The sequence below is a fragment of the Saccopteryx bilineata genome, chromosome 8 (genome assembly GCF_036850765.1).
Source record: "Saccopteryx bilineata isolate mSacBil1 chromosome 8, mSacBil1_pri_phased_curated, whole genome shotgun sequence".
In the NCBI taxonomy this organism is placed as follows: Eukaryota; Metazoa; Chordata; class Mammalia; order Chiroptera; family Emballonuridae; genus Saccopteryx; species Saccopteryx bilineata.
The window spans coordinates 42,373,585-42,386,967 of NC_089497.1; the positions used below are offsets into that span (position 1 = coordinate 42,373,585).

Below are 13,383 nucleotides of genomic sequence, written 5' to 3' on the forward strand. Positions count from 1 at the left end.
CCAGCATGTGGAATTCCCAGGTTCAATTCCCGTCAGGGCACACAGGAGAAGCGACTCTCTGCTTCTCCACCCCTCCCCTTCCCCCTTCTCTCTCTCTCTCTCTTAGAGCCCCCCTCCCACAGCCACGGCTAATATGGTTCAAGCAAGTTGGGCCAGGCACTGAGGATGGCTCCATGGCCTTGCATCAGGCACTGAAATAGCTCGGTTGCTGAGCAACAGGACAGCAGCCCCAGGTGGGCAGTGTACACCCCTGTAGGGGGCTTCTAGTCAGGGTGCATGTGGGAGTCCGTCCCTTTGCCTCTCTGCCTCTCATTTAATAAAAAAAAAGAAAAAAAATCAATGTTTGAAAGCCAAACAAGTACCTTGAAATAAGACCTACCCTGAACACTTAGAAGATTCAGGGCTGGGAAAATTAATAGCAACCTTTTGTATTCAAGTTTGTTTCAAACACTAAATATGCAAATCAATCAATGTTACTGCATTTAGACATTTTAGCTCTATGACAATTATTTTATGGACATTACCATTATTGATGACACTTTTACATTTAAGGACTATGTAAGAATTTCACAGGATATACAACCACTCTTAACCTGCTGAAGCAAATATAAACATATCCTCCCATGCCTACTGTTTAAAGCTGTACATCCCACTAGATAGAAAAAGTAACAAACTACAGTGACTTCCCTCAAAATAAAAACACAAAGGCGGTGTGAAATTTTTCTGAAAGCCAGATTTTAATCACACAAAGATATTTTATTGTAAGTTATATGAGAAACAACTTAGTTCTTCAGAAAATAAAAATAGATCAACATTTAAGATATACTGAACACACACAAAAAAACCCAAACAAATAAAGATGCTGAAGGTAACAATATATTACTCAGAAAAAAACCCTGAAAATACATATGAAATTATTAGAATATAAAACTTTTATTTCCCCATAGTCAAAATTTTATTTACAGGAGGTTACAGATTGGTTTGTTGTTGGAAATCTATTTGATAAAGTCAAAAAAATAAAATAATTGCTTTATTTCCTTGTTCTATTAGTACTAAGTCACAAGATCTTTGCAGGTTTCATCTGAAAGGACATAAAAACCTGGAAGCAGAAGCAGGGAGAGAGGATGGCGGCTCAGGAGCACACCGCTGAGCACAAACAGCAGGCTCGGCTCCACTACGATACGTGGGTAGAAAGAGCGAACCAGCCTTCCTCATTTTGTCTCTCGGTCTGTTGAGCAAAGATACAAAAAGGATTTAGAAAGTGATCAGAAACACAAGACCAATCAAGCACATAGAATCAAGGCTGTCCCTATGCCACCGAATGGGACTGAAAATTCACTGACTACTAGCAATTTTTATTCTCTAACAGACACTCCCCAATAACTGGCCCCCTGGTCAACAGGTATTTTTGTTGATTTAGGAAACCCAATTAAAAAAATAAAAAGTCCAGGCCCTGGCCGGTTGGCTCAGCGGTGGAGCGTCGGCCTGGCGTGCAGGGGACCTGGGTTCGATTCCCGGCCAGGGCACATAGGAGAAGCGCCCATTTGCTTCTCCACCCCCCCCCCCTTCCTCTCTGTCTCTCTCTTCCCCTCCCGCAGCCGAGGCTCCATTGGAGCAAAGATGGCCCGGGCGCTGGGGATGGCTCCTTGGCCTCTGCCCCAGGCGCTAGAGTGGCTCTGGTCGCGACAGAGCGACGCCCCGGAGGGACAGAGCATCGCCCCCTGGTGGGCAGTGCGTCGCCCCTGGTGGGCGTGCCAAGTGGATCCCGGTCGGGCGCATGCGGGAATCTGTCTGTCTCTCCCCGTTTCCAGCTTTGGAAAATAAATAAATAAATAAATAGTCCAGTATTTTATGCAAATCACTGGTATAACCTTTAAAAATAAGTCATCTTGTAAATTAAATTTGTTACTAAAATCCAGAAACTAAGAACAAATTATATAAAATAGTTTAAAGCTTTTTTAAGAGTATAGTAAGCAGCGAAGGACAAATTTTCTAGTGTTGGACAATTAGAATATCTGAGCCTATCAATTAATTTGGGCTGTACAAACTCAATGTTCACTGAAACACTATTTGCTCTAATTGTAGTAAGCAGTTAAGACAAACATAGGCAGAGCAAGGACAATGGGCCAGGCACACAGGGTCAGCAGGGCAACAATCCCCAGGTGCCTACCAATGGGCAAACTGAAGAAACAAGAATCTTGTCCCAGGGTAACTTTTCCTCCACTAGCATATCACTGCTCTTGCAGTTTGGACGCCCTGACCTTACATACTGTTGGCCAAGTGGTTTGGACCCTCTCCTGATCTTTCCTCTCCTGGCACATTGCTAGTCATATGAGTTAGACCTCCTTGGGGGGAATGAACAAGGGCCGGAGAACTGCCTTTAAGTATTAACCCCTAGGGATAACATCTAGGCCTCAGCTGTGTTTCAGCTCCAGTCCCACAAAAGCAGCAAAACCAGACAAAGGATGCCATGGCTGACCTCAGGACCAGCAGCACTGACTACTGACCCCTGCCCTGGCACCAGCCAATCAGTGGAGACCACATCTGAAAAGGACACACTTCAAGAGCTGATGTATATTCTATTCAGATCCTCCCCTGGGGACCTCCCCTAGAAGTCCCACCTTTAAAAGTCCTTAGGATCCAGAAGCACAACCATGCCTTTCTCCTCCACCATTTCCCTCCTCTTCTTCCTCCTCCCCTTCTTGTTTCCCTAGGCACATCTTCCTCGCTCCTCTTGCTCTCCATATCTCAAGGGACCCCACGAGACTTGCAACCAGGGAAGCAATGGGCAGTGGCAGCTCATCCTGTGCTAGCCCCTAAACCTGTCTCCGAGGCCCCATTTCCTCAGACCTTCCAGTGAGCCAAAGCGGCCCCGCCGAGGCTCATTTCTTTCCTATAATATTTCTAGAGAGCCAAAGCCAACAATATTTCCTGTTGCTTCTTTTTATCCCAGGCCCTTCCTTGTTTCACTGTCCCAAGTGCCGTAACTAATTGGGACACTCATTCTTTCAGTCCCTCTGAGTGTGCTCCCACACAGCCAATAAATTCTTGCTTTACTTGCTGCACATTGACTTTTTTTTTTCTTTCTTCTTTTACTCTTCACTGCACATTGACTCTTGACTGAATTCTGTCCTCCAAGAAGACAAGAATGGAGGTCTCATTGTTTTACCGGGAACATAACTAGTAAAGTTAATGATAACAGCAAAGATTTCCTCCATATCTGATAGTTGTTGGCTCAAGTTTGCAAATGTAATGTTTATGATTTAAAAAATATCCTCACCATTCGCTATGACCAAACACTCGAAGTATATTTTGTTGTATTACCAATACAGAAAAATGTCTTTTGCAAAAAGTTTGGGGTTTTTTTTTGTTTGTTAGCTTGTTTATTTGAATTTATTGGAGTAACACTGGTTAATAAAATTATACAGGTTTCAAGTACACAAGTCTGCAATACATCGACTGTACATTGCTTTGTGTGTTCACTGTAAGATGCTTAGTTTCTGTACAATCCTCTAGTACAGGGGTCCCCAAACTTTTTACACAGGGGACCAGTTCACTGTCCCTCAAGACTGTTGGAGGGCCAGACTACAAAAAAAAACTATGAACAAATCCCTATGCACACTGCACATATCTTATTATAAAGTAAAAAAAACGGGGACAAATACAATATTTCAAATAAAGAACAAGTAAATTTAAATCAACAAACTGACCAGTATTTCAATGGAAACTATGGGCCTGCTTTTGGCTAATGAGATGGTCAATGTCCGGTTCCATATTTGTCACTGCTAGCCATAACAAGTGATATGACGCGCTTCTGGAGCCGTGACGCGTGCATCCCGCGTCACCAGAAGTAGTACTGTATGTAAGCGACGCTGCTACATACAGTACTCCAGGAGCACAGGATATGGATGCTGACCACCAATGAAAGAGGTGCCCCTTCCAGAAGTGTGGCGGGGGCCGGATAAATGACCTCAGGGGGCCACATGTGGCCCGCGGGCCGTAGTTTGGGGACCCCTGCTCTAGTAAATAAGAACAAATGGAAACTATGTAGTATATGACACATGTATTTACCCTTTGTGCCATAACTCTGTAACCAGTGGCACCTCGAGTATGGCATACTGGGGTAAAATAACACAAAAAGTGACTGGCTCCAGGGCTGACTATCCCAAGCCCACCCAGTCACAGCAAGGATTGAGGGAAACTGTCTCAGTACAACTATAGCACATTGACAGCAAGGACTGAGGGAAACTGTCTCAGTACACCTACAGCACATTTACAGCAAGGACTGAGGGAAACTGTCTCAGTACACCTACAGCACATTTACAGCAAGGACTGAGGGAAACAGTATCTCAGCACACCTACAGCACATTTACAGCAAGGACTGAGGGAAACTGTCTCAGTACAACTACAGCACATTTACAGCAAGGACTGAGGGAAACAGTATCTCAGCACACCTACAGCACATTTACAGCAAGGACTGAGGGAAACTGTCTCAGTACACCTACAGCACATTTACAGCAAGGACTGAGGGAAACAGTATCTCAGCACACCTACAGCACATTTACAGCAAGGACTGAGGGAAACTGTCTCAGTACAACTACAGCACATTTACAGCAAGGACTGAGGGAAACTGTCTCAGTACACCTACAGCACATTTACAGCAAGGACTGAGGGAAACTGTCTCAGTACACCTACAGCACATTTACAGCAAGGACTGAGGGAAACTGTCTCAGTACACCTACAGCACATTTACAGCAAGGACTGAGGGAAACTGTCTCAGTACAACTACAGCACATTTTACAGCAAGGACTGAGGGAAACTGTCTCAGTACACCTACAGCACATTTACAGCAAGGACTGAGGGAAACTGTCTCAGTACAACTACAGCACATTTTACAGCAAGGACTGAGGGAAACAGTATCTCAGCACACCTACAGCACATTTACAGCAAGGACTGAGGGAAACTGTCTCAGTACACCTACAGCACATTTACAGCAAGGACTGAGGGAAACAGTATCTCAGCACACCTACAGCACATTTACAGCAAGGACTGAGGGAAACTGTCTCAGTACAACTACAGCACATTTTACAGCAAGGACTGAGGGAAACAGTATCTCAGCACACCTACAGCACATTTACAGCAAGGACTGAGGGAAACTGTCTCAGTACACCTACAGCACATTTACAGCAAGGACTGAGGGAAACTGTCTCAGTACAACTACAGCACATTTACAGCAAGGACTGAGGGAAACAGTATCTCAGCACACCTACAGCACATTTACAGCAAGGACTGAGGGAAACAGTATCTCAGCACACCTACAGCACATTTACAGCAAGGACTGAGGGAAACTGTCTCAGTACAACTACAGCACATTTTACAGCAAGGACTGAGGGAAACAGTATCTCAGCACACCTACAGCACATTTACAGCAAGGACTGAGGGAAACTGTCTCAGTACACCTACAGCACATTTACAGCAAGGACTGAGGGAAACTGTCTTAGTACAACTACAGCACATTTTACAGCAAGGACTGAGGGAAACAGTATCTCAGCACACCTACAGCACATTTACAGCAAGGACTGAGGGAAACTGTCTCAGTACACCTACAGCACATTTTACAGCAAGGACTGAGGGAAACAGTATCTCAGCACACCTACAGCACATTTACAGCAAGGACTGAGGGAAACTGTCTCAGTACAACTACAGCACATTTACAGCAAGGACTGAGGGAAACTGTCTCAGTACAACTACAGCACATTTACAGCAAGGACTGAGGGAAACTGTCTCAGTACAACTACAGCACATTTACAGCAAGGACTGAGGGAAACTGTCTCAGCACACCTACAGCACATTTACAGCAAGGACTGAGGGAAACAGTATCTCAGCACACCTACAGCACATTTACAGCAAGGACTGAGGGAAACAGTATCTCAGCACACCTACAGCACATTTACAGCAAGGGCTGAGGGAAACTGTCTCAGTACAACTACAGCACATTTACAGCAAGGACTGAGGGAAACTGTCTCAGTACAACTACAGCACATTTACAGCAAGGACTGAGGGAAACTGTCTCAGTACAACTACAGCACATTTACAGCAAGGACTGAGGGAAACTGTCTCAGCACACCTACAGCACATTTACAGCAAGGACTGAGGGAAACAGTATCTCAGCACACCTACAGCACATTTACAGCAAGGACTGAGGGAAACTGTCTCAGTACACCTACAGCACATTTACAGCACACCTTCATGTCCTGCCACACTATTTGGAAAGCTCTGCCTGAAACCAGTCATTTCCGGTCTTTGAGAATAGTTATAATCCTATTGAATGCTATCTTATTCCTTAGTTACCCTAGAAAAATGAAAGAAGTATATAGCTTATTTGTTTTTCTACTGAAGTTAAATGAACTTCTTCTGAAAATTTTATATCATCTTTAGAATATCAAAAATAATAATTAAGAATAGAAATCACTACAACAGCCCCTTCCACCCTCACCCTCCTGCCCTTATACTCATTTCACAATTACATTTTATCACTTACCTTTGCTCTTGAATTAACAGGTGTGAATCGTCCACTTCCTGAGGTGGCATTTAATGGAGAACAAGAATTACTAGTGGCTCCTGAAGACCTATTTGTGAGAAATAAAAGAGAGAGAGAGTCATCTATCATTATTAACCTTCAAAAATTATGTAAGACTGACAATTCTCAATACTGGCAAAAGCTTGAAAAGTTATGGCTGACTTAGATCCAAATGCGGTAAATTATTTGTAACACATTTTCACCAACCTAAGTCTTTTTTTTTATTAGTAGACTTTCTTTTTTTTTTGGAGTAATTGTGGATTTACAGGTAGATTGAGTGTAAAGGACCAAGAGTTCCAATATACTCCTCAACACGCTCCCCTCCAGTATCCCCTATTATTAACAACTTGTGTGGTCCTTTGTTACAACTTAAGAGATAATATTGATACATTATTATTATGAACTAAATCTATTGTTTACATCAGGGTTCATGCATTGTGTCACACATTCTATGGGTTTTGACAAATGTATAATGACATGTATCCACCACTACGGTATTACACTAATAAGCTTTTAATATTAAAGGGGGGGAAAGAGGCGTGCAGGAGTGAATCAGAAGGCCCAGGTGGTATAAGAGTAACAAGACCTGGAGCAGCGCAGTGCAACAGTAGGTGCATAGTGGAGACAGAAAAAAAACCCCTAATGTCACCATTTACCAACATGTGACCCACACAGGCACACTTAGCTCTATGAGCTTCAGTTTCATTATTATAAAGGAGGAAAACATGAGTGGCCAATTTATCCACCCTGTCATGTATTATCTCCTAATTTAGGAACCCAAAAAGCATTCTGCACATGTGCTGTTATCCCATTTTTGTTTTCAGTAGCCAACCCAGGCTTTCTACTTAATGGAGGCTTGTTCCTCACGCCTCTCTTTTTGCCCCCAAAATTCTCCTCTTTGACAACTTTAGTTTCTTTACATCAGTGAGTGTGTCTGAACCTAAGTCAGATATTTTCACAAAGAGAAAAAAAAACACATACTACATTCTTGATTTTTTTAAAGTAATTATTCACATTGTAACCTACCTTCTTGTATTTACTCCACTAGTAGGAGAGACAGTACTGCATTTGGAGCTTTCTAGGGCTTCTGTTCCTGGAATGGATACCTCAGTTGTCCTCTTTCCACCTTCTAAAATATAAAAATAAATATTAAGTCCATTACCGTTTATTGGAATAAAAATTTAAAAATTTAACTTGATTTCTGTCACTGCCAAGTTCACATTAAAAATTTGGGGGTTCTTTATTTTTATCATTATGGCCCACAGGTACACTTGAAAGATTTTTTAAAAATGAGCTGTGAGCCTGACCTGTGGTGGCGCAGTGGATAAAGCGTCAACCTGGAAATGCTGAGGTCGCCTGTTAAAAACCCTGGGCTTGCCTGGTCAAGGCACATATGGGAGTTGATGCTTCCAGCTCCTCCCCCCTTCTCTCTCTCTGTTTCTCTCTCTCCCTCTCTAAAAATGAATAAATAAAATAAAAAAAAATAAAAATGAGCTGTGAGACAATAAACTTTAGTTACTAGTATCAATTCGGTAGCATGCCAGTTTATCGAGCGCCAGAATGTTCAGTCAGACAAGTGCTATCATGTTCGGTCTGGAAGTGAAAAACAAATTGAGAGCTAACCCTAGAGAACTTGAGATTTTTGTTAAAAGTAGCTTATCTAAAGTTTTCCAAAAAGAGACAAAAAAATTCTGAGGCCTGACCTGTGGTGGCACAGTGGATAAAGCATCGACCTGGAAATGCTGAGGTCGCCGGTTCGAAACCCTGGGCTTGCCTGGTCAAGGCACATATGGGAGTTGATGCTTCTAGCTCCTCCCCCCTTCTCTCTCTCCTCTCTCTCCCTCTCTGTCTCTCTCCTCTCTAAAAATGAATAAATAAAAACAAAAAAAAAAAAACAAAAAAAAAAATTAAAAAAAAATTAAAAAAAAAAAATTCTGAAATCATTCAGTAAAACTTTAAATCTTCTACATTGATTACATTATTATTGTTACTGAAGACTTTAAATAGGAGAGGAAAGTTGGCTAAAAAGCTAACGTGGGGAGATGACGTCAGAGTAATGGCGGAGTAGGAAGCGATACCGATAAATCTCCCCCAAAACTCAACAAGATCTTCAACCAGAAACAGAAAAACCTATACTTGGAGCCTCCAGATGCTTCACAATACACCCGAAGATGCCATTAAGGAAGAGAAAATCGAATATCATGGATACAAAAGAAAGAGAGGTAACACAGCTAGATGAGGAAAAATCTATGGAGAAAAAATTTAATATATTGGAAACCTTGGAGCTAAATGACAGAGAATTCAAGACAGAAATCCTAAAAATCCTCCGAGATATACAAGAAAACACAGAAAGGCAATTTAGGGAGCTCAGAAAACAACTCAATGAACACAAAGAATATATGTCCAAAGAAATTGAAACTATAAAAACAAATCAAACAGAGATGAAAAACTCAATTCACGAGCTGAAAAACGAAGTAACAAGCTTAGCTAATAGAACAGGTCAGATAGAAGAGAGGATTAGTGAAATAGAAGACAAGCAACTTGAGGCACAACAGAGAGAAGAAGAAAGAGACTCAAAAATTAAAAAAAATGAGATAGCCCTACAAGAATTATCTGACTCCATCAAAAAGAATAACATAAGAATAATAGGTATATCAGAGGGAGAAGAGAGAGAAAATGGAATGGAGAACATACTCAAACAAATAATAGATGAGAACTTCCCAAGCCTGTGGAAAGAACTAAAGCCTCAAATTCAAGAAGCAAACAGAACACCGAGTTTTCTTAACCCCAACAAACCTACTCCAAGGCATATCATAATGAAATTGACACAAACCAACAGCAAAGAAAAAATTCTCAAGGCAGCCAGGGAAAAGAAGAATACAACATATAAAGGAAGGCCCATTAGATTATCATCAGATTTCTCAGCAGAAACTCTACAAGCTAGAAGAGAGTGGACCCCAATATTTAAAGTCCTGAAAGAGAGAAACTTTCAGCCACGAATACTATACCCATCAAAGCTATCCTTCAAATATGAAGGAGAAATAAAAACATTCACAGATACAGAAAAGATGAGGGAATTTATCATCAGAAAACCCCCACTCCAGGAATTACTAAAGGGGGCTCCAATCAGATACAAAGAACAAAAAAAAAACAGAGCCACAAGTAAAAGCTCCAAGAAGAACACAATAAAACCAAATTTAAACTGTGACAACAACAAAAAGAAAGAGGGGGAGAAGATGGAGATTAACAGTAGCAAAGGACGATGGAGTGCAAAAGTACTCACAAAATAGTTTGCTACAATGAACAGGGTAGGGACCCTTTTCATTACTCAAAGGTAACCACCATTGAAAAAACCACCACAGAAGCACATGAGATAAAAAAGATAGCAACAGAGGAAAGATGTATGGAATACAACCAAATAAAAACAAAAGATAGAAAAACGAAAGAGAAGGATCAAACAAGACACAAAACTAACAGAAAGCAAGATATAAAATGGCAATAGGGAACTCACAAGTATCAATAATTACACTAAATGTAAACGGATTAAACTCACCAATAAAAAGGCACAGAGTAGCAGAATGGATTAAAAAAGAAAATCCAACTATATGCTGCCTACAGGAAACTCATCTAAGTAACAAGGATAAAAACAAATTCAAAGTGAAAGGCTGGAAAACAATACTCCAAGCAAATAACATCCAAAAAAAAGCAGGAGTGGCAATACTCATATCGGATAATGCTGACTACAAGACAGGAAAAGTACTCAGAGATAAAAATGGCCATTTCATAATGGCTAAGGGGACACTGAATCAAGAAGACATAACAATTCTTAATATATATGCACCAAACCAAGGAGCACCAAAATATATAAGACAGCTACTTATTGACCTTAAAACAAAAACTGACAAAAATACAATCATACTTGGAGACCTCAATACACCGCTGACGGCTCTAGATCGGTCATCCAAACAGAGAATCAACAAAGACATAGTGGCCTTAAACAAAACACTAGAGCACCTGGATATGATAGACATCTACAGGACATTTCATCCCAAAGTGACTGAGTATACATTTTTCTCCAGTGTACATGGATCATTCTCAAGAATTGACCATATGTTGGGCCACAAAAACAACATCAGCAAATTCAGAAAAATTGAAGTTGTACCAAGCATATTTTCTGATCATAAAGCCTTGAAACTAGAATTCAACTGCAAAAAAGAGGAAAAAAATCCCACAAAAATGTGGAAACTAAACAACATACTTTTAAAAAATGAATGGGTCAAAGAAGAAATAAGTGCAGAGATCAAAAGATTTATACAGACTAATGAAAATGACAATACGACATATCAGAATCTATGGGATGCAGCAAAAGCAGTGATAAGAGGGAAGTTCATATCACTTCAGGCATATATGAACAAACAAGAGAGAGCCCAAGTGAACCACTTAACTTCCCACCTTAAGGAACTAGAAAAAGAAGAACAAAGACAACCCAAAAGCAGCCGAAGAAAGGAGATAATAAAAATCAGAGCAGAAATAAATGAATTAGAGAACAGAAAAACTATAGAAAAAATTAATAGAACAAGGAGCTGGTTCTTTGAAAAGATCAATAAAATTGACAAACCCTTGGCAAGACTTACCAAGGAAAAAAGAGAAAGAACTCATATAAACAAAATCCACAATGAAAGAGGAGAAATCACCACGGACACCGTAGATATACAAAGAATTATTGTAGAATACTATGAAAAACTTTATGCCACTAAATTCAACAACCTAGAAGAAATGGATAAATTCCTAGAACAATACAACCTTCCTAGACTGAGTCAAGAAGAAGCAGAAAGCCTAAACAGACCTATCAGTAGAGAAGAAATAGAAAAAACCATTAAAAACCTCCCCAAAAATAAAAGTCCAGGCCCTGACGGCTATACCAGCGAATTTTATCAAACATTCAAAGAAGACTTGGTTCCTATTCTACTCAAAGTCTTCCAAAAAATTGAAGAAGAAGCAATACTTCCAAACACATTTTATGAGGCCAACATAACCCTCATACCAAAACCAGGCAAGGATGGCAAAAAAAAAGGAAACTACAGACCAATATCTCTAATGAATACAGATGCTAAAATACTAAACAAAATACTAGCAAATCGAATACAACAACATATTAAAAAAATAATACATCATGATCAAGTGGGATTCATCCCAGAATCTCAAGGATGGTTCAACATACGCAAAACGGTTAACGTAATACACCATATCAACAAAACAAAGAACAAAATCCACATGATCTTATCAATAGATGCAGAAAAGGCTTTCAATAAAATACAACACAATTTTATGTTTAAGACTCTCAACAAAATGGGTATAGAAGGAAAATATCTCAACATGATAAAGGCCATATATGATAAACCATCAGCTAACATCATATTAAATGGCACTAAACTGAAGGCTTTCCCCCTTAAATGAGGAACAAGACAGGGTTGTCCACTCTCTCCACTCTTATTTAATGTGGTACTAGAGGTTCTCGCCACAGCAATCAGACAAGACAAAGAAATAAAAGGCATCCATATCGGAAAAGAAGAAGTAAAGGTATCACTTTTTGCAGATGATATGATCCTATACATCGAAAACCCCAAAGAATCCACAAAAAGACTACTAGAAACAATAAGCCAATACAGTAAGGTCGCAGGATACAAAATTAACATTCAGAAGTCAATAGCCTTTCTATATGCCAACAATGAAACAACTGAGAAGGAACTCAAAAGAATAATCCCCTTCACGACTGCAACAAAAAAAATAAAATACTTAGGAATAAACATAATAAAGAATGTAAAGGACTTATATAATGAAAACTATAAACCATTGTTAAGGGAAATTGAAAAAGATATAATGAGATGGAAGAATATACCTTGTTCTTGGCTAGGAAGAATAAATATAATCAAGATGGCTATATTACCCAAAGCAATATACAAATTTAATGCAATTCCCATCAAACTTCCAATGACGTTTTTTAAAGAAATAGAGCAAAAGATCATCAGATTTATATGGAACTATAAAAAACCCTGAATAGCCAAAGCAATCCTAAAGAAAAAGAATGAAGCTGGGGGCATTACAATACCTGACTTCAAACTCTATTATAGGGCCACGACAATCAAAACAGCATGGTATTGGCAGAAAAATAGACACTCAGACCAATGGAACAGAATAGAAAGTCCAGAAATAAAACCACATATATATAGTCAAATAATTTTTGATAAAGGGGCCAACAACACACAATGGAGAAAAGAAAGCCTCTTCAATAAATGGTGCTGGGAAAACTGGAAAGCCACATGCAAAAGAATGAAACTGGACTACAGTTTGTCCCCCTGTACTAAAATTAACTCAAAATGGATCAAAGATCTAAACATAAGACCTGAAACAATTAAGTACATAGAAGAAGACATAGGTACTAAAATCATGGACCTGGGTTTTAAAGAGCATTTTATGAATTTGACTCCAATGGCAAGAGAAGTGAAGGCAAAAATTAATGAATGGGACTACATCAGACTAAGAAGTTTTTGCTCAGCAAGAGAAACTGATAACAAAATAAACAGAAAGCCAACTAAATGGGAAATGATATTTTCAAACAACAGCTCAGATAAGGGCCTAATATCCAAAATATACAAAGAACTCATAAAACTCAACAACAAACAAACAAACAATCCCATAAAAAAATGGGAAGAGGATATGAACAGACACTTCTCCCAGGAAGAAATACAAATGGCCAACAGATATATGAAAAGATGCTCATCTTCTTTAGCTATTAGAGAAAT

The 13,383-nt window shown here is 39.8% G+C and overlaps 1 protein-coding gene across 4 annotated transcripts in view; it reads right to left on the reverse strand.

Annotated features, from left to right (window-relative positions):
• Positions 1 to 735: 735 nt before the first annotated feature.
• Positions 736 to 13,383, reverse strand: part of SPICE1 (spindle and centriole associated protein 1) — an 86,585-nt gene continuing 73,937 nt past the window's right edge. For all 4 annotated transcript variants that reach the window (XM_066241448.1, XM_066241449.1, XM_066241447.1 and 1 more), the window contains 3 exons: positions 7,607 to 7,709; positions 6,542 to 6,629; positions 736 to 1,228 (listed from right to left, as the gene is read on the reverse strand). In XM_066241448.1, coding sequence (XP_066097545.1) covers positions 1,175 to 1,228; positions 6,542 to 6,629; positions 7,607 to 7,709 — 245 coding nt within the window. In that variant the 3' untranslated portion in view covers positions 736 to 1,174. The remainder of the gene's footprint in view (positions 1,229 to 6,541; positions 6,630 to 7,606; positions 7,710 to 13,383) is intronic.